This window comes from Oryctolagus cuniculus, chromosome 13 (genome assembly GCF_051225735.1).
Source record: "Oryctolagus cuniculus isolate XC-2025 breed Fujian yellow rabbit chromosome 13, ASM5122573v1, whole genome shotgun sequence".
NCBI lineage: Eukaryota > Metazoa > Chordata > Mammalia > Lagomorpha > Leporidae > Oryctolagus > Oryctolagus cuniculus.
This window is the reverse complement of record NC_142879.1, coordinates 1010137-1034020: the sequence shown is the minus strand read 5'-3', so window position 1 is coordinate 1034020 and position 23884 is coordinate 1010137. Positions and strand designations below refer to the sequence as shown.

The window sequence follows — 23884 nt, the reverse complement described above, 5'->3', positions numbered from 1 at the left end:
CACCCAGGAGCTAGAGGACGCTGGCTCAGGTACTTTAGGTGCCTGCCACCCACACGGGAGACCCAGATGGGAGTTCTGCCTGGCCTGGCCTAGGCAGCCGTGGGCATCTGGGGAGTGAACTAGACAATAAAAGACATCTGTCACTCTTTCAAATAAATAAATCTTTGAAAAAAAGTTGCTAAATTTTACATTCTACTTAGTGTTACACTGGAGTGGTATTTGGCCTACCAGATAAGAGCCACTGATGTGCTGTATGAGAGTTCCGTATCCAGCTGTTTTGACTCCAGCTTCCTGCTAATTCAGACCCTGCCACTTACATGGGAAATCTGGATAGAGTACCTGCTCTCAGCTTTGGCCTGGGCATTGTGTGCATCTGGGGAGTAAGAAGGTAGATTGGAGCACTCTCTTTTTAAAAAAATTAAAATGTTACTAATTTTTTTCATTAAAAATGTTGTGTTTAAAGTTTAGAGTATTACTAGACAATGAAAAAATTGCTGCATGAATGAATGAATGAAACGTATCAACCTGGGAAGATTAACAGTATCCCTAAGACAGGCAATTAGAGGCTGACACCCACCCAGCCATCCTATCACCTGTTCTTCTGAAGCCTCAGAAGAGAATACAGATCCTCCTCAGCTTATGCTGGTATCACATCCCGAGAAACCTACAGTCTACAGAAAAGTGAGCATTCCTAACTCACGTGCAGTTTGTATTGCATGTACACCAAGCATCAAGGAACTCACGTGTAAGCTTCTAAACCTGTCGGGTTTAAACATTCCTTTTTTTTCATGCAATGACCCTTTGCTTGTAATAAATTTGTAATCCTTTTCCTCTGTTAATCTGTCATGTTAATTTAACTCATAACACAGCCCAAGAACTTAGAAGGGTAGAGGGAAACTATTTTTCACTCCCCCAAAAAAACACACAAATAAAATGCCTGGCCACAAGTCCTTACCCCAATAGCCGGGACTTCTTCACTCTTGACTTCATTTATTCGCACCAGATAGTTAACAAAGTCTCTGGCGGCATTGCTCTGCGCGTCCTTCTTATTGGTGGAATTGCCCATGCCAGTGTAATTGTATCCTTCCACTCGGACCTTGAAGCCAAAAAAAGGTGTATCAAGAGATCTGCCGGGGTACTCCAGGATTTAAAAATACACAATTCAGTTATTAAGAAATAACAAATAGCTGACTTCTCGAAACATATTCTATGACTATAGCAGAACTAGCACAGCTAAGAGATTCCATGGAATAAATTTATGAAAAAGGCTGAACTGTATTGTCCAATGATAAGTAATCCAAATCAACTTATACAGCTGATCTCTTTGCACATAATAAAAGGTTCCAGAATAAAACCCAACTTTATAACATCCAACAGCAGCTCTCCATCTGTGTTTACTTAGCAATCAAGGGTTCCACTTTCTAAAGAAGTAGAACTGCAAACTGATCCAGCTTCTGCACTCATCCTACTGGTACTGAGAAAGCTCCAGGTTCCAATTAGAATAATTTACCACCAGATTGTTGATGAACAGAATAGCCATCAAATAACAATAAAGAACTACTCTGGGGGCTGGTGCCATGGTGTAGTGGGTAAAGCCACCACCTGCCGCACCTGCATCCCAAACAGGCTCTGGCTCCACTAAAGCTCCCTGCCAATGAGACTGGGGAAGCAGCGGAAAGTGGCCCAAGTGCTTGGGCTCCTGCACCCATGTGGGAGACCTGGGTGAAGCTCCTGGCTCCTTTCTTCGATGTGGCCCAGCTATGGCTATGGCCACTGCGGCCATCTGGGGAGTGAACCATTAGATGGAAGACTTCTCTTGCCGCCTCTCATACCTTTCAAATACATAAATAAATCTTTAAAAACAAAAACAAGAACTGCTCTTCTTCAACGTGCAATACACATTTCTTAACACAAAATGCTCTTAATCCCAAATTGAGCTTCATAAGTAGACAATACTCTTCAGTACCTCACACATGAATTTCTGCCTGTTTTTGTTCCCAACGGCTCTAATTTCATAGGATGGGGTCATCTTCCTTTTGCCACACCAGGCATACAGAAAATCTTTAACGTCCCCCATGATTCAGGTGTGTTCTTCAAACCTAAAAAAACGAAAAACAACTAAAAACCCCACTAAAGTTGGTTAAACAGCATAGTATTTGCAAAAATTGTAAACTGCTGAGAATCCAAATTAAGTACAGTATAATCCATCATGCAATTAAAATTGTCTAGGAAGAAGGAACCAGCAGAATCAGGCCTCAGTCCAGGACAGCGTCTGGGCAACTGGGCAACGCGCCACAAATGGATGTGTTGCCCTGGGTCCCAGGAGAACCCAGCTTCTGCTGGTAGCAGCACACAGGAGGGTCAGCATTTTCCTAGACTATAAATCAGGAGAGATTTCCTTTTATGATATGAAGGATAGGTGTCGTCTCTGTACTTTTCAAGATTCTTTTACTGAAGCTGTTTGGCTGAACTTCTATATTTGAGCAGATTCTGAACCTATTAAAAATCTCATCAGTTTCAGACTGCAGAAGATAAATTACCTGATGGCAAATGATTTAGTTAATACAGCTAACTTAGTCAATTTTAATTTCATTATTTCTGGAATCCTTTAACAGTTTTCCACTGAAAACCAGAACACATTTTCTCCCTGAAGTTCAGTGAGAAAACATGAAAATAATACAAATTTCAAATGACTATCAACTGTCAAGATAAAAGACTTGAGAATATTAACACACCCAAGAAAATATCCTGATTTACAATGGTGTTGTGGCATAGCAGTAAAGCCGCCGCCTGTGACGCCAGCATTCCGTATGGGCACCAGTTTGTGTCACAGTTGCTCCATTTCCAGATCCCTGCTAATGGCTTAGGAAAAGCAGAGATGGTCCAAATGTTTGGGCCCCTGCAGCTATGTGGGAGACCTGCATGAAGCTCCTGCCTTTAGGGGCAGGCACTGCAGCACAGTGCGTTAATTCTCCGCCTGCAGGGCTGGCATCCCATATGGACACCAGTTCTAGTCCTGGCTGCTCCTCTTCTGATCCAGCTCCCTGCTATGGCCTGGGAAAGGAGGAAAAGATGGCCCAAGTCCTTGGGGCCCTGCATCCACCTGGGAGACCTGGAGGAAACTCCTGGATCCTGGCTTCGAATTAGTGCAGCTCCAGCCGTTGCGGTCATTTGGGGAGTAAATCAGTGGAAGGAAGACCTTTCTCTATCTCTCCCTCTCAGTCTGTTAACTCTACCTCTCAAATAAATAAATAAAATCTTAAAAAAAAAAAATTCCTGCCTTTGGCCTGGCCAAGCAATGGCCACTGCAGCCATCACCATTTCAACTGTCCGGAGTGAACCTGCGGTTGGAAGATTCCTCTCTTTCAAATAACTAAATCTTTTTAAAAAATTGCCCAGGAAGAAATTTTAATGACGTAAGCGGAAAGCTTCTGACATAAGGATACAACACTGTATATTTTGAACTACATACAAATATATATAAAATCAAAACTGGAGGGCTGGCGCCGTGGCTCACTTGGTTAATCCTCCACCTGCGGCGCCGGCATCTCATATGGGTGCTGGGTTCTAGTCCCAGTTGCTCCTCTTCCAGACCAGCTCTCTGTTGTGGCCCAAGAGGGCAGTGGAGGAGGGCCCAAGTGCTTGGGGCCCTGCATCCGTGTGGGAGACCAGGAGGAAGCACCTGGCTCCTGGCTTTGGATTGGCGTAGCTCCGGCTGTTGCGGCCATTTGGGGAGTGAACCAACAGAAGGAAGACTTTTCTCTCTCTCTCTCACTGCCTAACTCTATCTGTAAAAAATTTAAAAAAAAAAAAAAAAATACAAGGCACTGCCAAAATCTAGTGTCAAGCCATGATAATAATTAAATCTATAAAAAAAATCAAAACTGGAAAGAAATAGTGCCTAGCCTTTGGGGACTATGAATGTTTAACAAATAGTTTATATAATCTCCTACAATTGGTACCTCATGTGTAGTAACTCATTTTCTTTTCACAACAGGATAGATCCTATTACTGCACTTTACAGAACTGTTCCAAGCCACTCATAATGGGAATCTGAATTCAAACCCAACTTCTAGATTAAGAAAGGGTACATCACATCGTGCATAAGCCCCATGATTTATTCTCATTCTGATTCTGAGTGCTAGCAGACACAGTAAGCACTCCTTTCTTGGCGCTGTGAAGGTAATATCTGCACCCAGTATCTGCTTCAGGACCTCTTATTCCTTCCGGTCTGAGAGACATCTCCCTCAGGTGCAGCACATGCTTCGCACTTCCCTGCTGGAGCCTATGCGTTTACAAGGAGTCTAGGCAACAAGCAAGATGCTGGAGACCACGTTCAAGCCAGAGAAAGTGCGCTGTTTCCTGGGAGGAGATCTGTTACCAGCAGTCAGTCTCGTCTTCTGTTCACGTCCAGAGCCCTCGGTCAGTACTCAAGTCCGTACCACGCGCCTGCTCCCTGCATAAACCCGCTAGGCTTACTCGGTGGCCAAGTCTAGCCCTGCTGGGTCACCTGAAGGAACAGCCCATTAACAGAAGAGCCACGGGAAGCTCTGGAAATTCCACCCCTGAATAATTCATTTAAAAAACAAGTTCTCAGGGTAACATGAACTTTGAAGAATTGCAATATCAAATTCCTCTCTTCCTCCACAGTCATTTAACTCTGAAACAATCATACCGCACATACATAACAAACACTTGGGACCTTTCTACTGAAGCTTCCCAAGCTGGCTGGTCCGCGGCAGGCTCACAGCCGTCTGCACCGTAACACGCAGCCCAGGCAGAACGGGGCACTCCCTCTCCCGCACCTGCTGGGCTCCTGGCCAACTTACTCAGGTTGGAAGTCCCCGACCCCCCACCCCCCTAACAGTTAAGACTCCTAACTGGCAGTGCTGCTGCAGATCCGCCTGTGTGGCCACGGACTCCTCAATCCTCCTCACTGGCCCCCAGACGCCCCCACCCGCGGGCCAGCCGCTCTGTCGCCCTCACTTCCCCTGAGAGGTAAGGACAGGGGCCAGGGACGGGACCCAGTGCAGCAGGCCGGCGACCCCTCCCGCGTGGGAGCGGGCGAGGGCAGTCCGGGGACAGGAGGGGGCGGGGAGGGGGCGGCAGGCCCCGGGCCGAGGCAGGGCCCCTCATCCACCGGCCCGCTCCCAGCCCCGCACCGAGGCCGGATGATCGCCCGCTCCCTCACAAGGGCCCGCTCCCCGCCCCGCACGGAGGCCTGGGTGCCTGACGCCCGCCCTCACCCGCCCCGCACGGAGGCCTGGATGCCTGACGCCCGCCCGCTCCCTCACAAGGGCCCGCTCCCCGCCCCGCACGGAGGCCTGACGCCCGCCCTCACCCGCCCGCTCCCCGCCCCGCACGGAGGCCTGACGCCCGCCCTCACCCGCCCGCTCCCCGCCCCGCACGGAGGCCTGACGCCCGCCCCTCACCCGCCCGCTCCCTCGCAGAGCCCGCTCCCCGCCCCGCACGGAGGCCTGACGCCGGCTCTCACCCGCCGGCTCCCCGCCCCGCACGGAGCCCGGGCGCCCGCCCCTCACCCGCCCGCTCCCTCGCAGGGCCCGCTCCCCGCCCCGCACGGAGGCCTGACGCCCGCCCTCACCCGCCCCACACGGAGGCCTGACGCCCGCCCCTCACTCGCCCGCTCCCCGCCCCTCACCCGCCGGCTCCCCGCCCCGCACAGATGCCTGACGCCCGCTCTCACCCGCCGGCTCGCCGCCCCGCACGGAGCCCGGGCGCCCGCCCCTCACACGCCCGCTCCCTCGTGGGGCCCGCTTCCCGCCCCGCACGGAGGCCGGACGAGCGCCCGCTCCCTCCCGGGACCCGCTCCCTCACCGGGACCGCTCGCCGCTCCGCACAGTGGCCGGACGCACGCCCTCACGCCCAGGCTGCACTGAGGAAACAGCAGCGAAATGGCCGACGGCGGCACGAGGGGCGGGACCACCGGGCGCATGCGTAGACGGCGCGCTGAAGCGTGCCCCCCCCGGGCAGGGCCGCGCCGCTGCGCCGTCGCCCAGGAGACCGCGGCCCCGCCTCTTCCGGTGACGCCCCGCCCCGGCGGCGGGGGCCTTCCGGTTGCGCGGGCTCCCAGAGGGGCGGCCCGCGGTGTAGCTCTTTGTCAGGTTCTGAGAAACCGCGGACGGGGCTGGGCTGACCGGCTGTCCCTTTGTGAAGGAAATTTGCATTTCTGTGGGAAACCTGCTTCCGCCGGAGCGAGCCGGCCGTGCACCGCGCTGCCGCTCCCCGTCTCCTCCCTGCCGCCCCCGCCCGCGCCTTCCCCTCAGCCCGCCCAGCCCGTCGGCCTCGGGGTCCCGCCCGTCTTGCTCCCGTATACCCACGTGCAAATGGGTTTTTGTTGTGTGGGTTTTTTTTTTTTTTTTAAGATTTATTTGATGGCCGGCGCCGTGGCTCACTAGGCTAATCCGCCTGCGGCGCCGGCACCCCGGGTTCTAGTCTCTGTCTCTCTCTCTCTAACTCTGCCTGTCAAAAAAAAAAAAAAAAAAAAAAAAGATTTGACAGGCAGAGTTAGAGACACAGAGAGGTCTTCCATCCAATGGTTCACTCCCCAGATGGCCGCAACGGCCGGAGCTGCGCCGATAAGAAGCCAGGAACCAGGAGCTCCATCCGGGTCTCCCACGCAGGTGCAGGGGCCCAAGGCCTTGGGCCATCTTCCACTGCCTTCCCAGGCCATAGCAGAGAGCTGGATGGGAAGTGGAGCAGCCGGGACTGGAACCGGCGCCCCTGTGGGATGCCGGCACTGCAGGCGGCGGTTTTACTTATGGCCGTACAGAACTGTGTCCCCGTTTTCATTCTAAGTCCTGGTCTGCACCCCCAGCCTCCTGCGGTAATTCAAAGCAGAGGCTAAGACCAAGAGCAGGCTGCACTTAGTGGGAGAATGAGAATGCGTCGTGCAGTCACCCCATAGGAGAGAAGCTGCCCGGGACTGGGTGTCCACAGAGGGCAAGGGGAGGGCCGCCGGGTCCCACAGGTGAGGCAGGCGAGGACAGGCGACCTCGGTGCCACCCCACGCAGGGCGAGGCGGTGAGCAAAGCCAGGAGGGACCTGAGAGAGGCAGATGCGGGAAACTGGCGGAGCGCAGCTGGGGACGGGCCATCAAAGGTCAGCCCTCTGGGGGCTGTGCAACAGTGCCATCTGAAGGGTGGCATAGTAACTTCTAGAAACAAGGTTGAGATCGGCACTTCTGTCTTGCTAAAGACAGCTTTGGGGGAGACACCGAGCTTGAAGACACTTCCCCCTTCCCCATCCCCACAGGCACCTGACCTCACGGCGTCTCCTGTGTAGTGTGGGAGACCAGGTGCGCCCTAGGGAGGCGGGCGTGCTGGATTGGCATGGACGGGCTGGGAGACAGAGACGGGGGCATCCGCCTGCTTCCCTGCCTGGCTCGGCCGGGCAGTCTTCCCCGTGCATCTGTGCTGCTGGAGCGGAGGTGCCCGCAGGGACAGACCGGAGCTCTTGCTGCTCCATGCTTTGGGCTGTTGAGGTGGCGCACCCGGAGGCTGCGGAGATGAGCCCCGGGCACTGAGCGCCTCTGTGAGTCGGACAGTCTGGACGCACGGTCACTCAGCACAGGCGGGAGCTCGGGGCTAGGCAGGGAGTCAGTGAGGGGCAAGGAGCTAAGGACTGCCCACCCCCACGCCATGTGCCCTGCCCCAGTCCCACCGCCCCCTGAGACCGGCACAGCCACTCCTCCTCAGGCAGCTGAGCCCCCCCCCCATCATGCCCCAAATGCCCGGAGGTCACCCTGTGCTGAGCACCTCCTGACCCGATAAACAGGACGGTTCAGCTGGATGTCACCCACACCACGTGTGTTCTGTCCCTTTGCCTTTCAACAAACCCTGCTCTCCCGCTCACCTCTGCATCTCCAGTTGTATTCTGAATCCAGCCGGTGGTCTCTCTGAGCCCGGCCAGGGTTCTTGACCTCTGCAACATAATTTGGGGGCCCCTACCCACCCCCATAAACAATACTGAAGAATTAGGCCCAGCCTTCTTAGCACTAAATGGCCAATGCATCCGAGGCAAGAGTTGAAGTAGGGAGACAGGGTTACCCAGGAGGCCACCGGACCGGGGGAAGCAGACATCTAGTCCCAGTTCTTCCCCCCCTTGCTAGGAAAGAGCATTTTTAAAGGACTATTGGGTGGGGCGGGGGGGGGGGAGGTAGGCAACAGCAGGGGCTCGGTGACAGGCAGACTTCCAAGGCATGCTGGGAAGAGTTTGCTGCTAGAATCTTTGAGCCAAGATCTAGCAATTCACGGGAGGTGGGTCTAGTTCCAGACGGGCCTTGTGACTCCAGTCGCTTCCCTGCCGTCAGTCCCTGGGGTTCTTTAGCGAGCACTGTTTGTTTAAACGTTGTTTGTGGGCTGAATGCCACCTGCAGTGCCGGCGGCCCCTATGGGTGCCGACTCACATTCCTGCCGCCCCATGTCTCACCCCGCTCCCTGTTAATGCAGCAGAAGACGGGCCGAGTGTTTGGATCTCTGCTGCCCGTGTGGGAGACCCAGAAGAAGCTCCTGACATCGGCCTGGCCAAGCCCTGGCCATTGTGGCTATGGAGGGAGTGAACCAGCAGATGGAAGCGCTCTCTCTGCCACTCCCTCTCTCCATAACCCTTTCAAATAAATAAATGTTAAAAACAATCATTCTAATTAGGCACAAAGTTGGCAGTTAGCTTTTGTTAATCAGATTGTGAAAAGAAAGGAAGACGGATTCATTCCTACAGCACAACCCGCAGAACTGGTCGAGGACTTGCAGTAGAACACAAGCTGGCTTCGCTTGCCCCATGCAGGGAACCCTGGCCGCTGCCATGGGCTGGTGGGAGAAAGGACCATGGCGAAGCACTGAGCCAGGAGCCAGGCGAGACGGGACACAACGGTGAGAGCAGAAGTGAAATTTTATTAAGTACAAAGCAGAAGCTTCAAACAGTACAATCGGAGGGGCTGATGGAAAGACCAGGCTGCGTCTTGTCCCTGCCGTGTTATCTCCAAGGAACAAGGGCAGTGGTTCTGCGTTAGTTACCGTGAAGGCCCCGGGCCCCTCTAGCTGGTTTTCTCTAAACCTAGACCTTGTCCTGGTTGGTGAGTGGGCAGGTGCTGGCTCTGTCTCCACCCTGCCTGAACACTTTCACTTTTCCTCTGATGATGTCAGCTGTCGCCCGAGGGCTGACTTCTGTGTACAACACTCAAGTAAAGAAAGGAGGCTCGCCAGCTCCGGTGTGGGGGCTCACGGGCGTGGTGCTGGCTTCAGCTCCGCGCTGCGCTGAGGGCCTGATGGTGCCTGGTGTGCACCAGAGGGAGAGCTCAGGTCGCCAGGCGGGGTCAGGATCAGGGCCTGATAACAAGTTGCTCTCGTGGGAACACAGCCCCCCAAGGCAATGCCCCCTGACCTAGGGACCCCTCTCTAGGCTCCGTCAGCCCTACACTGTGGCACCCCTTACAGGGCCCTCTGATTATGGAAGCCAAAGCAAGTGATGGGCTCCCAGTCTTCTGGGGGAAACTGACACGTGGCTGGTGGTCACCGAACGGCCAAGGGAGCGGCCTGTTAGTCACGTGGGGTCCGGGCACGCTTAACGTGGCATTAAAGGTGACATGCCGTCCAAATGCAACTGCTCAGGGCTAGACTCAAACGATTTTTAAAAGATTATTTATTTGAAAGGCAGAGTTACAGAGAGGGAGGAAGGGAGGGAGGGAGGGAGGGAGAGAGAGAGAGAGAGAGTCTTCCAACTGCTGGTTCATTCCCTAAATGGCTGCGATGGCCGGAGCTGGGCAGATCTGAAGCCAGGAGCCAGGATCTTCATCCTGGTCTCCCATGTGGGTGCAGGGGCCCAAGGAACTGGGCCATGCTCCACTGCTTTCCCAGGTGCATAAGCAGGGAGCTGGATTGGAAGTGGAGCAGCTGGGACTTAAATGCCCATATGGGATGCCGGAGTCACAGGGGGCAGCTTTTACCTGCTGCTCCACAGCGCCAGCTCCCAAGCAAATGTTTATTAAAGTTAAGTGTACATGACAGTGGTTTAAAATTAGGCAATGTTAAAATAGGATTAAGATCCAGACTTCAAGATAACGGGCGCTCCCTAAAGCAGGTAGATCAATCAATCATGATTTTCCGCTGGGAGCTGTTTCACCCACAGAAATTTCTCTACAGAAACTGCAGAAACAATGAGCCTGGGACTCCTCCGAGAGTTTTGCCCCTTCACGAAAGAGAACACTTAGGCTCGTGGTAGGTCCCAAGCCACGCACTGACGGGATTTCATGTGCTAGGACGGGGATCAGTTCAAGTTCATGTGAAAAGTCCCTGAGAGAAGAATGCACCGTGCATGGTGGGCGGAGTCTCAACCCCATGGTCAGGCACTAGCCACAGGCTTCCCAGCTTCCCTCCTGGGAGCCGGCTGGGGGGAGCAAGTCCAGGCTCCTGAGCTTGGCCGCGGCCTTCTCCGTGAACTCACTGGAGGCTCGCAGCAGGGGCAGCCGGGGTGGGCCCATGGGGATCCCTGAGACCAGCGTCATGATGGCCTTGGTCTGTGACACTCCGAAACCTGCCCGGGAGAGATCCGTGAGGCGATGTGAGTGGCCACCTGCACTTCCCCAGACGCCCAAGGGCTCCCACTCCCAGGGACCACCCAGCCGGGCAGGGTGAAGGCCAAGGGCAAGCCCCAGTCCAGATCCACTCAGTAGGTGTAGGGGAGCGGCAAAGGACCTGAAAGCCGGGGGGGGGGGGTTGGGGGGGGGGAGGTGTCAGAGAGGTCAGTGGAAGGAGGAGGAGCCAGCAGCCTTGCGTTTGACTTGGTCAAGGACGGACTCAGGAGGCAGAGCAGACCTGAGCTCAAGCACCTGTGTGAAGTCCCTGGGGAAGGCGGCACTTAGGAGGCCACCGTCTCGGGGCCCTGGGGCACAGTGGCACAGGCCGAAAGACAAAGCCATGGTGTGGGTGTGGTGAGGAGCTGGACTCAAAGTCCCGTGTCAGACTGGTGGCCAGGCCTCCAGGAGGACCCCAGGCGGGGGCCACAGCTGAACCAGGGATCACACCTGCATCCCACACCTGGCCCAGGTGCGGAGTAAGACATTAACCTAAAGAAGTAAAGGGTGCTTGCGCAGGCCAATGTGAGCCCGCCCGGCAGGGCCCCTCACAACCCAGGGCGCAGCGGGTTACCTGCAGAACAATCCAGAACAGAAGCTCAGGGCTAACAGTCACCTCGCACAAAGGGAGGGACCAAGCCACGGCCTACGAGAGGGCCAAGAATCGAGACAGGGAGAGGTGGAAGAAGCCGAAAGAACACTGGAGATGAAGAACATACATTCAGGGAGGTCAACCGGAGAAAACACACCGAGAGGGTCAGCGATGCCGGAGGTGGAGCTGCAGAAATACGAGCACAGAAGGGAGAGGCGTGGCAGGTACTCAGTCCCAGCACAGACGCGAGGGGAGCAACAGGAGGCTGGGGGACGCGTGGGGGCGGCAGGCACAGGACACAGCGAGGCTTCCTCAGAACCGCGGAGACTGAGGCCGTCAGACTGGGGCAGCAGGTGCACTGTTCTACGGGAGCCCCCCCCCCCCAGCCTCCCAAGGCGAGGGGAAGCAGGTAAACAGCACCAACGCACAAGTCCCCAACACAAACACCCGGGGAGACGCCCCTCTGAGGAACTGCGGGAGCCAGAGGGTCAGGTGCACAGGGCTAGGGGGAAGGCCGGGGGCCGTGCTGAGAGGAAACCCAAGATCTTCCTGGACTGGGCCCAGGGCCGATCTCCTGCAGAGTGGAGGGCGGCATCTGCCATTTGTCACAGAGTAAGCCGGAAGGGACTGGGGGAAGGGAAGGGTCTCCTCTGGTTCCCAGTCTCACTTCTTCCCGGCATCTGCGGCAGGGACACGTGTGTGCCGAAATGCTGTCGCTCACAGAGCGGGCAGGGCCACTTTCTGGCTGCTCCCACCAGCCCTGCAGGGGACCGGCCGCGGGACTGCCTTGAGCAGGGACACTGCAGTGGCAGGAGGCTGGGAACAGCGGCTGTGAGGGGGGACAGCAAGGTGCTGAAACCCAGAAGGGGCTGCACGGCTGCACTGACGGTCAGGGCTGGGAGTTAGGTGTCCTGGGGAGCCTCGGGGAGGCCAGGCCATCCCTTCTACCGTCCCCCAAGCCTCGGGGAGGCCAGGCTATCCCCTCTCTCTACGTCCCCTGAGCCTTGGGGAGGCCAGGCTATCCCTCTCTACCGTCCCCTGAGCCTGAGAGAGGCCGGGCTATCCATTCTACTGTTCCCGAGCCTTGGGGAGGCCAGGCTATCCCTTCTTCCACCCCCAGAGCCTCGGGAGACCAGGCTATCCCCTCTCTCTACCGTCCCCTAAGCCTGAGAGAGGCCAGGCTATCCCTTCTACTGTTCCCAAGCCTTGGGGAGGCCAGGCTATCCCTTCTATTGTTCCTGAGCCTCGTGGAGGCCAGGCTATTTCCACTCTACCATCCCCTGAGCCTTGGGGAGGCCGGGCTATCCCCTCTCTCTACCGTCCCCAGAGCCTCAGAGAGGCCAGGCTATCCCCTCTCTCTACCATCCCCAGAGCCTCAGAGAGGCCAGGCTATCCCCTCTCTACCGTCCCCGGCAGCAGACAGAGCAGGGAGCACAGGCAGCACTTACCTAGTTTAACCACGTAGTTGATAAATCTCTGGATACAAAACTAGAAAGGAAAAAGCAAATCAACAACCAGTATCACTAAACTGTAAGCATGACAAAGAATTTAGAAATCAGATTCTAGGAACCCCAAAAGGTCCATACACTTTAGTTTTCTTCTTTCAAAGAGACCACTTATCTACTTATTTGAAAGGCAGAGAAACAGAGAAAGGAAGGAAGGAGGGAGAGACATAGAGAGAGGTCTTCCATCCGCTGGTTCACTGCCCAGATGGCTGCAATGGCACCAGGCTGGAGCCAGGAAGCTGGAATTCCATCCAAATGGGTGCAGGGGCCCAAGCACTTGGACCACCACCGCTGCTTTCCCAGGTGCATTGGCAGGAAGCTGGGTGGGAAGTGGCACAGCCGGGACTCACTCAGATATGGGATGCCGTCATGGCAAGTGAAGGCTTAACCTGCGCTTTACAACATCGGCCGCCACGTACCCTCGCTCTTTGAGGTCCATCAGAGGGCAGAGGGCCTGCCAAGGGAGGACGGTGAGACCCCCGGGAGAGACGAGGACCCTTTCACAGACACGACCCACAGAGCAGCGGCTCCCGTGGTGGCGCTGCACAAGACAGCAAAGACAGGGCACTCCCACCTGTCCTGCCGCCACGGGCCAGCTTGGCCGTGCAGCCATCTGCAAACTGGGCTCTGTGTCCCTCTGGGATCCCTTCCAGGACAGCTGAGGGCCACCTGGCCCAGCCTGAGGTTCCCAGGGATCAGCATCTGCACACTCACGTCCTTTTCTGTGTTCCCTATCGGAGCCCTGCTCCTGCTTCTGAGAAATCAGGTCAGGCCCCATCAGCACGGCCTGGGCACAGCTCTGAGGACCCAGCCGGGTGGACCAAGGCCACTGCACCGACGGCAGGGCGCACGCTCTCCCCTCAGTACCAGGTCCCCCTGGGTCCCCAGGGGCTTTTGACTTTTGCTTCTTTGCTGTTACTCAAGGTCCCCGCTGGAAACCGTTAGAGGAGCAAGGGTTCTGTGACTTTGGCAGAACACTCAAAAAAATAAAAAACAAAAACCCATTCACAGAACGGACAGACGCTGCTCTAACCACACTTCCCCACTCTAATCCACTAAGTTACATAAACAGGGCTTTGCAGTACTTATTTCTTTAAAAACACAAACAGAAATAATAGCCTTTAGCTTACCCCAGCATTAATATTCATCCATGAGTTCACAAAAAATTGGTTAAAAAAACCCAAAACCCAAAAAAGAGCCCTATGCCCTGCCTCTGTGCCAGCCATGCCTCCCTGCACCTGGCTGCCCCCTCACCTGTGCACGGGCTCCCCCCTCCTCTGCATGTGCCCCCCACTTGTGCACACCCCCACCTGTGCATGCCCCCCACCTGTGCACGTGCTCCTCCCAACCTGTGCACGCCCCCACATCAGTGTACACACCTCCCACCTGTGCACGCCTCCCCACCTGTGCACACCCCCACCTGTGCACACCCCCACCTGTGCATGCTCCCCCACCTGTGCACACCCCCACCTGTGCACTCTCCCCACCTATGCACGCCCCCACCTGTGCATGCTCCCCCACCTGTGCATGCTCCCCCACCTGTGCACACCCCCACCTGTGCATGCCCCCCACCTGTGCACGCCCCCACATCGGTGTACACCCCCCACCTGTGCATGCCCCCACATCGGTGTACACACCCCACCTGTGCATGCCCCCACATCGGTGTACACACCCTCACCTGTACACACCCCCAACCTGTGCACGTGCTCCTCCCAACCTGTGCACACCCCCACATCAGTGTACACACCCCCACCTGTGCACGCCCCATCGGTGTACACATCCCCACCTGTGCACACCCCCACCTGTGCACGTGCTCCTCCCAACCTGTGCACACCCCCACATCAGTGTACACACCCCCACCTGTGCACACCCCCACCTGTGCACGTGCTCCTCCCAACCTGTGCACGCCCCCACATCGGTGTACACACCCCCTCCTCTGCATGCCCCCCAACCTGTGCACGCCCCCACATCGGTGTACACACCCCCCAACCTGTGCACGCCCCCCCACCTGTGCACGTGCCCCACCTGTGCACGCCCCCACCTGTGCACACGCTCCCCCCAAGCTGTGCACGTGCCCCACCTGTGCACACGCTCCCCACCTGTGCACAGGCTCCCCAGCTGCTGCTGTGCTGGGGGCCTCCCTGCCACTCATCCTGCTTTTCTCCGCCTGCCTCAGAGCCAGCGCCTGCCTCTGGGCGCCCCCGAGCTCTTGGGGCTGCCTGGTGGGCGTCTGCGCTTCTCAGCTCCCTTCCAGGTGCGCTGGCTGCTGACCCAGCCTTCCTGGCTTTCTCACAGTCAGAGGCGGGGGAACAAGGGCCCTTCTGGGGGGAGCCGAGCGCAGTCCCGGTGGGCGGGCGGGGACACGGCCAGCCAGCCGCCAGCAGGAACAAAAGAAATGGGAGGAGGGTAAGGGGAGAGGCACCGGGAATGCTGATGGGGGGGGGGGCGCGAGGGACGCGGAGGCGCGCGGTGGGCGGAGCCGGGCGGCTGACCTGGTGGCTGCGGGCCGAGGACAGCTCCCCTCGCTGGAAAGCCTCCAGCAGCATGTTCGTCCTTCTCCCCAGGTAGTTGTAGGTGCTGGCGAGACAGCAGCAAAGGCCACAGGTTCAGCCGGGCAGCAGGGGTCAGACCTCAGCCGGGGCCGCCCCCAGGGCAAGCCCAGGGGCTCCCCTGCCGCGGGTCCAGAGTTGAGAACCCAAAAGGATGAAAGTGAGAGGGGCTAACACCTGCTCTCAGCAAGGGCTGAGCTGCAACACGGGGAGGAGAGCTGTCGGGGAGCAGCTGGGGTGGGTGGGTGGAGCTGTGGGGTAGACACGGCCAGGGAGGTGGGGGGAGTGTGGGGGAGAGGCAGGGGGGGAGGTGTGGGGGAGACACAGCCAGGGAGGTGGGGGGAAGCTGTGGGGGAGAGGCAGCTGGGGGGGGAGGTGTGGTGGAGAGGCAGCCAGGGAGGGGGGAGCTGTGGGGGAGACACAGCCAGGGAGGTGGGGGGAGTGTGGGGGAGAGGCAGCCGGGGGGTGGGGGGAGGTGTGATGGAGAGGCAGCCAGGGAGGGGGGAGCTGTGGGGGAGACACAGCCAGGGAGGTGGGGGGAGCTGGGGGAGAGGCAGCGGGGGGATGTCGGGGGGGACACAGCTGGGGAGGTGGGGGGAGCTGTGAGTGAGACACAGCCGGGGAGGCAGGGGAGCTGGGGGAGAGGCAGCCAGGGAGGTGGGGTTGAGCTGCGGGGGAGATGCAGCAGGGGGGTAGCTGCAGGTGAGATGGAACCCTGGGGGGCCCTGGGGGGCCCTGGCCCTAGGCGGAGGTGGGCAGCACCCGGAAGGGATGGCAGACACTGCTGATGGAGCCTCACACTTCTCTTCCCGACCAGATCCCAGCCATGAGAACAGTGACAGAGGGTGCGACCTTTCACACCCAGGGCTCCCTGTCAATCACGGGGCATCCTCCCGCCCAGGACCTGGAGCCACTTGGCTCAAGAAGAGCTGTGCCAGGCTCGGCCTCACTTCCTGTTCCTGTCCCGAGAGGACTCCTCAGTGACAGCAGTGACAGCCAGGGAGAAACGAAGCCCCGCCTGCCCATGTGGGGGGTGCTGATGTGCCAGGTGTGGGGGCCCCAAAACTGAGCCCAAAAGGGAAGAATTCCCAGGGCCAAGGCTCTGTGGCCGGCAAGACCGGCACCTGGGGTTCCCGGCCACAGAGGTCCCTGCGGTGAGGACGGCCCGCTCACTCTCCTCGGGCCATGCTCGCAAGGCCTGCCGGGAAAGCCTCAGGTCGGGACCCTCACCCGGGGCACTGCTCGCTACAGTGTAGACGGGACCCTCACCCGGGGCACTGCTCGCTACAGTGTAGACGGGACCCTCACCCGGGGCACTGCTCGCCACGGCGTGGTCGGGACCCTCACCCGGGGCACTGCTTGCTACAGTGTAGACGGGACCCTCACCCGGGGCACTGCTCGCCACGGCATGGACGGGACCCTCACGCGGGGCACTGCTCACTACAGTGTAGACGGGACCCTCACCCGGGGCACTGGTTGTCACAGGCGTGCGTGCAGTGGCCACACCGACCCAGTGCCTGCCTCTGGTGAGGGGTCTCAGACGTGACTCTGGTCTCCTGGCTGTGGCCAAGAGGACCACTGGTGGACACCTACTGGACGGTGCTGTCTACGCCACGCTGGCCTGGGGCTGTGCAGGCAGAGGGAAGAGACAGACGGAGGTGCGTGGAGGACGCAACGCTGGCTGCGCCCGGTAACTCACATCTCCAAACGCCGCTCCGCACGCGGTCCCGTGCCTGTCAGCACGCTTCGGACCCGCACGGCGTTCCTGACACACCACGCACTGTGGCCCACGTCCCGCCGGGAGCGCTCGCCCCGCGCGGACTCTCCCTGCGCCCAGTGCTGCTCTCTAAGCCTGGGATCTCGGCCTTCCAGACATGGAAGACACCCCCCCCCCCCAGGGGACTCCACACTGTGACCCTGCGACTCACCTGCCCACCGCACCAGTGGCTCCCATCACCAGCGCGCTCAGCAGCTGCTGATCAGAGACAAACAGAGGAGGCTCTCGTGAGACCAGACGGAGACGAGACGCTGGCAATACACAGCCCCTCACGCCGTCCTCCAGGGCAGCTGGCACCCGGCGGCCCAGGGGACCTACCTCGTCCACCCCAAAGAGGAAAGCCAGCCGGCGCGGGCCGTGCTGGTCCACACACTGCCCGAAGTCCAGGAGGTCGGTGTCACTGAACTTCAGCCCCTGGAAGCTGGGGATCTGGGCCTGAATCCCATCCAGCAACTCCTCAGCACGAACTGCTCGAGACAGTAAACGGTGCCTGGTCAGCCTGCGCCCTGCACACACACGAGGGGCTGCCTGCTGTCATCAGCCTGCGCCCTGCACACACACGAGGGGCTGCCTGCTGTCGTCAGCCTGGTCCTGCACACACACGAGGAGCTGCCCGGCTGTCGTCAGCCTGCGCCCTGCACACACATGAGGGAGCTGCCTGCTGTGGTCAGCCTGGTCCTGCACACACACGAGGGGCTGCCTGCTGTCGTCAGCCTGGTCCTGCACACACACGAGGAGCTGCCTGCTGTCGTCAGCCTGGTCCTGCACACACACGAGGAGCTGCCCGGCTGTCGTCAGCCTGTGCCCTGCACACACATGAGGGAGCTGCCTGCTGTGGTCAGCCTGGTCCTGCACACACACGAGGAGCTGCTGCTGTCGTCAGCCTGGTCCTGCACACACACGAGGAGCTGCCCGGCTGTCATCAGCCAAGTCCTGCACACACACGAGGGAGCTGCCCGGCTGTCGTCAGCCTGGTCCTGCACACACACGAGGAGCTGCCCGGCTGTCGTCAGCCTGCGCCCTGCACACACATGAGGGAGCTGCCTGCTGTGGTCAGCCTGTGCCCTACACACACACGAGGAGCTGCCTGCTGTCGTCAGCCTGTGCCCTGCACACACATGAGGGAGCTGCCTGCTGTGGTCAGCCTGGTCCTGCACACACACGAGGGGCTGCCTGCTGTCGTCAGCCTGGTCCTGCACACACACGAGGAGCTGCTGCTGTCGTCAGCCTGGTCCTGCACACACACGAGGAGCTGCCTGCTGTCGTCAGCCTGCGCCCTGCACACACACGAGGAGCTGCCCGGCTGTCGTCAGCCTGCGCCCTGCACACACACGAGGAGCTGCCTGCTGTGGTCAGCCTGGTCCTGCACACACACGAGGGAGCTGCCCGGCTGTCATCAGCCAAGTCCTGCACACATGCGAGGGCGCTGCCCCAGGCTCACACACACGAGGGCGCTGCCCGGCTGTCGTCAGCCTGCGCCCTGCACACACACGAGGGCGCTGCCCGGCTGTCGTCAGCCTGCGCCCTGCACACACACGAGGAGCTGCCCGCTGCCGTCAGCCTGCGCCCTGCACACACACGAGGGGCTGCCTGCTGTCGTCAGCCTGGTCCTGCACACACACGAGGAGCTGCCCGGCTGTCGTCAGCCTGCGCCCTGCACACACACGAGGGCGCAGCCTGCTGTCGTCAGCCTCGTCCTGCACACACATGAGGAGCTGCCCGCTGCCGTCAGCCTGCGCCCTGCACACACACGAGGGGCTGCCTGCTGTGGTCAGCCTGTGCCCTACACACACACGAGGAGCTGCCCAGCTGTCGTCAGCCTGCGCCCTGCACACACACGAGGGGCTGCCTGCTGTCGTCAGCCTGCGCCCTGCACACACACGAGGGGCTGCCTGCTGTGGTCAGCCTGTGCCCTACACACACACGAGGAGCTGCCTGCTGTGGTCAGCCTGCGCCCTACACACACACGAGGAGCTGCCTGCTGTGGTCAGCCTGCGCCCTGCACACACACGAGGAGCTGCCCGGCTGTCGTCAGCCTGGTCCTGCACACACACGAGGAGCTGCCCAGCTGTCGTCAGCCTGCGCCCTGCACACACACGAGGGGCTGCCTGCTGTCGTCAGCCTGCGCCCTGCACACACACGAGGGGCTGCCTGCTGTGGTCAGCCTGCGCCCTGCACACACACAAGGAGCTGCCTGCTGTGGTCAGCCTGCGCCCTGCACACACACGAGGAGCTGCCCGCTGTCGTCAGCCTGGTCCTGCACACACACAAGGAGCTGCCTGCTGTGGTCAGCCTGGTCCTGCACACACACGAGGAGCTGCCTGCTGTTGTCAGCCTGCGCCCTGCACACACACGAGGTCGAGGAGCTGCCCGGCTGTTGTCAGCTGGAAGCAGCGGGCTCTTGCCCGCCCGGCGGCTCCCGCAACCTCAGCGCACGGAGGCTGTGAAAGCTGGGGCTCCTGTTTTGTCTTGGTCTCAGCTCCTGGGCCTGAGCTTCTACAACCCTGTGGACAGGGCTGCCAGGAGAGGCTCTTGTGCCAATGTTTTTTAAAAAAGATTTATTGGACTTATTTTGAAAGAGTTACAGGGAAAGACAGGGTGACAGAGAGAGAGAGAGAGAGAGAGAGATCTTCCATTCACTGGCTCACTCCCCAGATGGCTCCAGATGGCTGGGTGAGGCCACAGCCAGGAGCCAGGAGCTCCATCCGGGTCTCCTTGTGGGTGGCAGGGACCCAAGCACTTGGGCCATCTTCCACTGCTTTTCCCAAGTCATTAACAGGGAGCTGGATCAGAAGTGGAGCAGCAGGGACGTGAACTGGCACCCAGCGAGGTGCCGGTGTGGCTGGTGGCAGTTTTAGCCACTACACCACAACGCTGGCCACAGCATCTGGTTTTTGATCTTAGATTGAGACACGGTGCTCCCAAGACCTCTGTACTTTTCCACGTGACAGGTGCACTGGGACTCGGGGTAACAGGAGCGTCTTTGGCTCCAGAGAGGTGGCTGCGGCTGGGGCTCCAGACAGCCGCACCCTGGGGGCTGGTTCCCAGGAGCTGGTTCTGTGACCAGAGGGCTGGGACTTCCAGTGCCCTCGCTGCTGGGGAGAGAAGGGTCTCGAGGTGACTGCCCACGGCCAGTGACGGCACCAATCATGTCCACATGATGGGGCTCTACAGGGCACAAAACTAAAGGGGGAACTCTATGGCGTGGGACTATGTCTTAATACAACGTTTACGTATGACAAATCTGAGGGGGCCGGTGTTGTGGCATAGCTGGTAAAGCCGTGCCTGGGATGCCAGTGTCTCACGTGGGCACCGGTTCGTGTCCCGGCTGCTCCACTTCCGTTCCCCTCTGACGGCCTGAGAAGGCAGTGCGAGATGGTCCAAGTGCCTGGGCCCCTGCACCCACGCGGGAGACCGGGACGGAGTTCCAGGCTCCTGGCTTCGGCTGGCCCAGCCGCGGCTGCTGTAGCCTGGGGAGTGAAGCAGCGGATGGACAATCTCTCTCTGTCTCTCGCTCTCTCTCTCTGTCACTCTGCCTTTCAAAATAAAAATAAATACATCTTTTTTAAAAATCCGAGGAACTTGGTCTAACTGTAGAATCTCCTCCCTGGGGAAGCAGAGCTGCAGGTGGGAAAGGCTGGAAGGGGAGTCAGAGAGCAGGCGGCCTCTGGGGGAGCACAGGGACGCGGGGCACGGGCGGCACGGCCTCAGTGCAGCAAGCAGGGTGTGCGATGCCAGGGGTCAGCTCTTCCTCCTCACGCAAGAACCCGCACTGGGAGGAGGTGAGAATGTGCACGGGAAGGAGGTGAGGCCTGCACGGGGAGGAGGTGAGAATGTGCAATGGGAGGAGGTGAGAATGTGCACTGGGAGGAGGTGAGAATGTGCAATGGGAGGAGGTGAGAATGTGCACGGGGAGGAGATGAGAATGTGCACAGGGAGGAGGTGAGACCTGCACTGGGAGGAGGTGAGAATGTGCACTGGGAGGAGGTGAGAATGTGCACTGGGAGGAGGTGAGAATGTGCACTGGGAGGAGGTGAGAATGTGCACGGGGAGGAGATGAGAATGTGCACGGGGAGGAGGTGAGGCCTGCACGGGGAGGAGGTGAGAATGTGCACTGGGAGGAGGTGAGAATGTGCACTGGGAGGAGGTGAGAATGTGCACGGGGAGGAGGTGAGAATGTGCACGGGGAGGAGATGAGAATGTGCACAGGGAGGAGGTGAGACCTGCACTGGGAGGTGAGACCTGCACTGGGAGGAGATGAGGATGTGCACTGGGAGGAGATGAGGATGTGCACTGGGAGGAGATGAGGATGTGCACAGGGAGGAGGTGAGACCTGCACTGGGAGGAGGTGAGAATGTGCACTGGGAGGAGATGAGGATGTGCACGGGGAGGAGGTGAGAATGTGCACGGGGAGGAGGTGAGAATGTGCACGGGGAGGAGGTGAGACCTGCACTGGGAGGAGGTGAGAATGTGCACTGGGAGGAGATGAGGATGTGCACGGGGAGGAGGTGAGAATGTGCATGGGGAGGAGGTGAGAATGTGCACGGGGAGGAGGTGAGACCTGCACTGGGAGGAGGTGAGAATGTGCACGGGAAGGAGGTGAGAGCTGCACTGGGAGGAGGTGAGACCTGCACAGGGAGGAGGTGAGAATGTGCAATGGGGGGAGGTGAGAATGTGCACTGGGAGGAGGTGAGAGCTGCACTGGGAGGAGGTGAGACCTGCACAGGGAGGAGGTGAGAATGTGCAATGGGGGGAGGTGAGAATGTGCACGGGGAGGAGGTGAGACCTGCACTGGGAGGAGGTGAGACCTGCACCGGGAGGAGGTGAGACCTGCACTGGGAGGAGGTGAGAATGTGCACTGGGGGGAGGTGAGACCTGCACTGCAGGTGGGGATAAGGGGTCAGTACTCACTCTTCACCCCCGTCACGGCGGGGATGTGGGGTCTGGGGGGGGTACTCACTCTTCACCCCCAGCAGTGCAGGGATGTGGGGGTGGGGGGTACTCACTCTTCACCCCCGTCACGGCGGGGATGTGGGGTCTGGGGGGGTACTCACTCTTCACCCCTGTCACGGCGGGGATGTGGGGTCTGGGGGGGTACTCACTCTTCACCCCCAGCAGTGCAGGGATGTGGGGGTGGGGGGTACTCACTCTTCACCCCTGTCACGGCGGGGATGTGGGGGTGGGGGGTACTCTTCACCCCTGTCACGGCGGGGATGTGGGGGTGGGGGGTACTCACTCTTCACCCCCAGCAGTGCAGGGATGTGGGGGTGGGGGGTACTCACTCTTCACCCCCAGCAGTGCAGGGATGTGGGGGTGGGGGGTACTCACTCTTCACCCCCAGCAGTGCAGGGATGTGGGGGTGGGGGGTACTCACTCTTCACCCCCAGCAGTGCAGGGATGTGGGGGTGGGGGGTACTCACTCTTCACCCCCGTCACGGTGGGGATGTGGGGTCTGGGGGGTACTCACTCTTCATCCCCAGCAGTGCGGGGACGTGGGGGTGGGGGGGTACTCACTCTTCACCCCCAGCAGTGCAGGGATGTGGGGGTGGGGGGTACTCACTCTTCACCCCCAGCAGTGCAGGGATGTGGGGGTGGGGGGTACTCACTCTTCACCCCCAGCAGTGCAGGGATGTGGGGGTGGGGGGGTACTCACTCTTCACCCCCGTCACGGCGGGGATGTGGGGGTGGGGGGTACTCTTCACCCCTGTCACGGCGGGGATGTGGGGGTGGGGGGTACTCACTCTTCACCCCCAGCAGTGCAGGGATGTGGGGGTGGGGGGTACTCACTCTTCACCCCCGTCACAGCAGGGATGTGGGGGTGGGGGGGTACTCACTCTTCACCCCCAGCAGTGCAGGGATGTGGGGGTGGGGGGTACTCACTCTTCACCCCCGTCACGGCGGGGATGTGGTAGTAGTAGAAGGGCAGGGCGGGGGCGGCCGCCGCCACCTCCTTGAGGAAATGGACCAGGACGTCTGAAAGGACAGCAGGGCATGAGCTGGGAGCGGAGAGCCCGAGCCTGGCGCTGAGACACCTGCGCCCCCCGCTGAGACACCTGCGCCCCCAGGGCACGAGGCTGCACCGGCCTCTGGGGTGCGGCCACTGCCTCCTGCACAGTCACCATGCTCTCTTCTGCAGAGAGCACACTCGGGTGACCTTTGCCACCAAATCCCACAACGCGTGGAAGACTCTCACGCAGGCTGGAAGCCCACCAGGGAGCGCCCCCGCCCCCCCCCCCCAGGCAGGGGGTACTCGGATGCTGCGGAGGAGGAGGGACACCGGACACAGTCTCCAGGTGCCCTCCCCGGCAGGCTGCCCTTTGGAGACAGATGTCCCCAAGCCTTGCCCCGTGACTCCTGCACACAGCAGAAGTGGGCGCCTGCACCAGCAGACTGGCCCCGAGCACTGGGCAGAGGAAGGGAGGGCTTTCAAGCCGGCTCTCCTGGGGGCCCAGGGACCAGGCGGTGGGTGCGCACGCCCCGGGGGCCTGCACCCGCCTACCTCGGCTCTGCGGCCTGAGGAAGAAAGGTGCGATGGCGGCAATGCCATCGGCTCCTATCTCCGCTGCGTGCTGGGCCTTGGCGAGGAGAGAAGAGCGCACACTGGGGTCAGCGGCTTGGGGATGGGCCAGCAACTTGAACTCCTCCCCCTCTCGCCTCCGTGTGCCGGAGCTGCACTGTCCGCACCCTGTTCCTGCGTCCTGGCTGAGGGAGCGGCTACATCAAGCACCCCATGTCTGGCTGAGTGCTGGCACAGTGACCGCGTGGCCTGGCGTTCAGCACCGCAGGGCAACCCTCCCACAACCCAACACCGCCAGCCACGCCGACCGCCCCGCCAGCCTCCCCCACCTGTCCAGCACAGCACGCGGCCTTGGC

The 23884-nt window shown here is 59.6% G+C and overlaps 2 protein-coding genes across 11 annotated transcripts in view; both read right to left on the bottom strand.

Moving 5' to 3' along the window:
* Window positions 1-5973, bottom strand: part of DHX9 (DExH-box helicase 9) — a 52115-nt gene extending 46142 nt beyond the window's left edge. The window contains exons 1-3 of one of the 2 annotated variants that reach the window (XM_002723805.6): window positions 5836-5973; window positions 1967-2099; window positions 956-1096 (exon numbers count right to left, since the gene is read on the bottom strand). In XM_002723805.6, coding sequence (XP_002723851.1) covers window positions 956-1096; window positions 1967-2077 — 252 coding nt within the window. In that variant the 5' untranslated portion in view covers window positions 2078-2099; window positions 5836-5973. Of the gene's footprint in view, window positions 1-955; window positions 1097-1966; window positions 2119-5835 lie in introns of both variants that reach the window. The other variant, XM_089311955.1, reaches the window with a different exon arrangement.
* Window positions 5974-9639: 3666 nt separating this feature from the next.
* The window catches only part of NPL (N-acetylneuraminate pyruvate lyase), a 33732-nt gene continuing 19487 nt past the window's right edge, over window positions 9640-23884 (bottom strand). The window contains exons 6-13 of one of the 9 annotated variants that reach the window (XM_089311957.1): window positions 23511-23586; window positions 22892-22984; window positions 17330-17478; window positions 17163-17206; window positions 15178-15262; window positions 12629-12668; window positions 11163-11366; window positions 9640-10548 (exon numbers count right to left, since the gene is read on the bottom strand). In XM_089311957.1, coding sequence (XP_089168083.1) covers window positions 11194-11366; window positions 12629-12668; window positions 15178-15262; window positions 17163-17206; window positions 17330-17478; window positions 22892-22984; window positions 23511-23586 — 660 coding nt within the window. In that variant the 3' untranslated portion in view covers window positions 9640-10548; window positions 11163-11193. Of the gene's footprint in view, window positions 10549-11162; window positions 11367-12628; window positions 12669-15177; window positions 15263-17162; window positions 17210-17329; window positions 17479-22891; window positions 22985-23510; window positions 23587-23884 lie in introns of all 9 variants that reach the window. The other 8 variants (XM_089311958.1, XM_070055027.2, XM_070055020.2 and 5 more) reach the window with 8 other exon arrangements.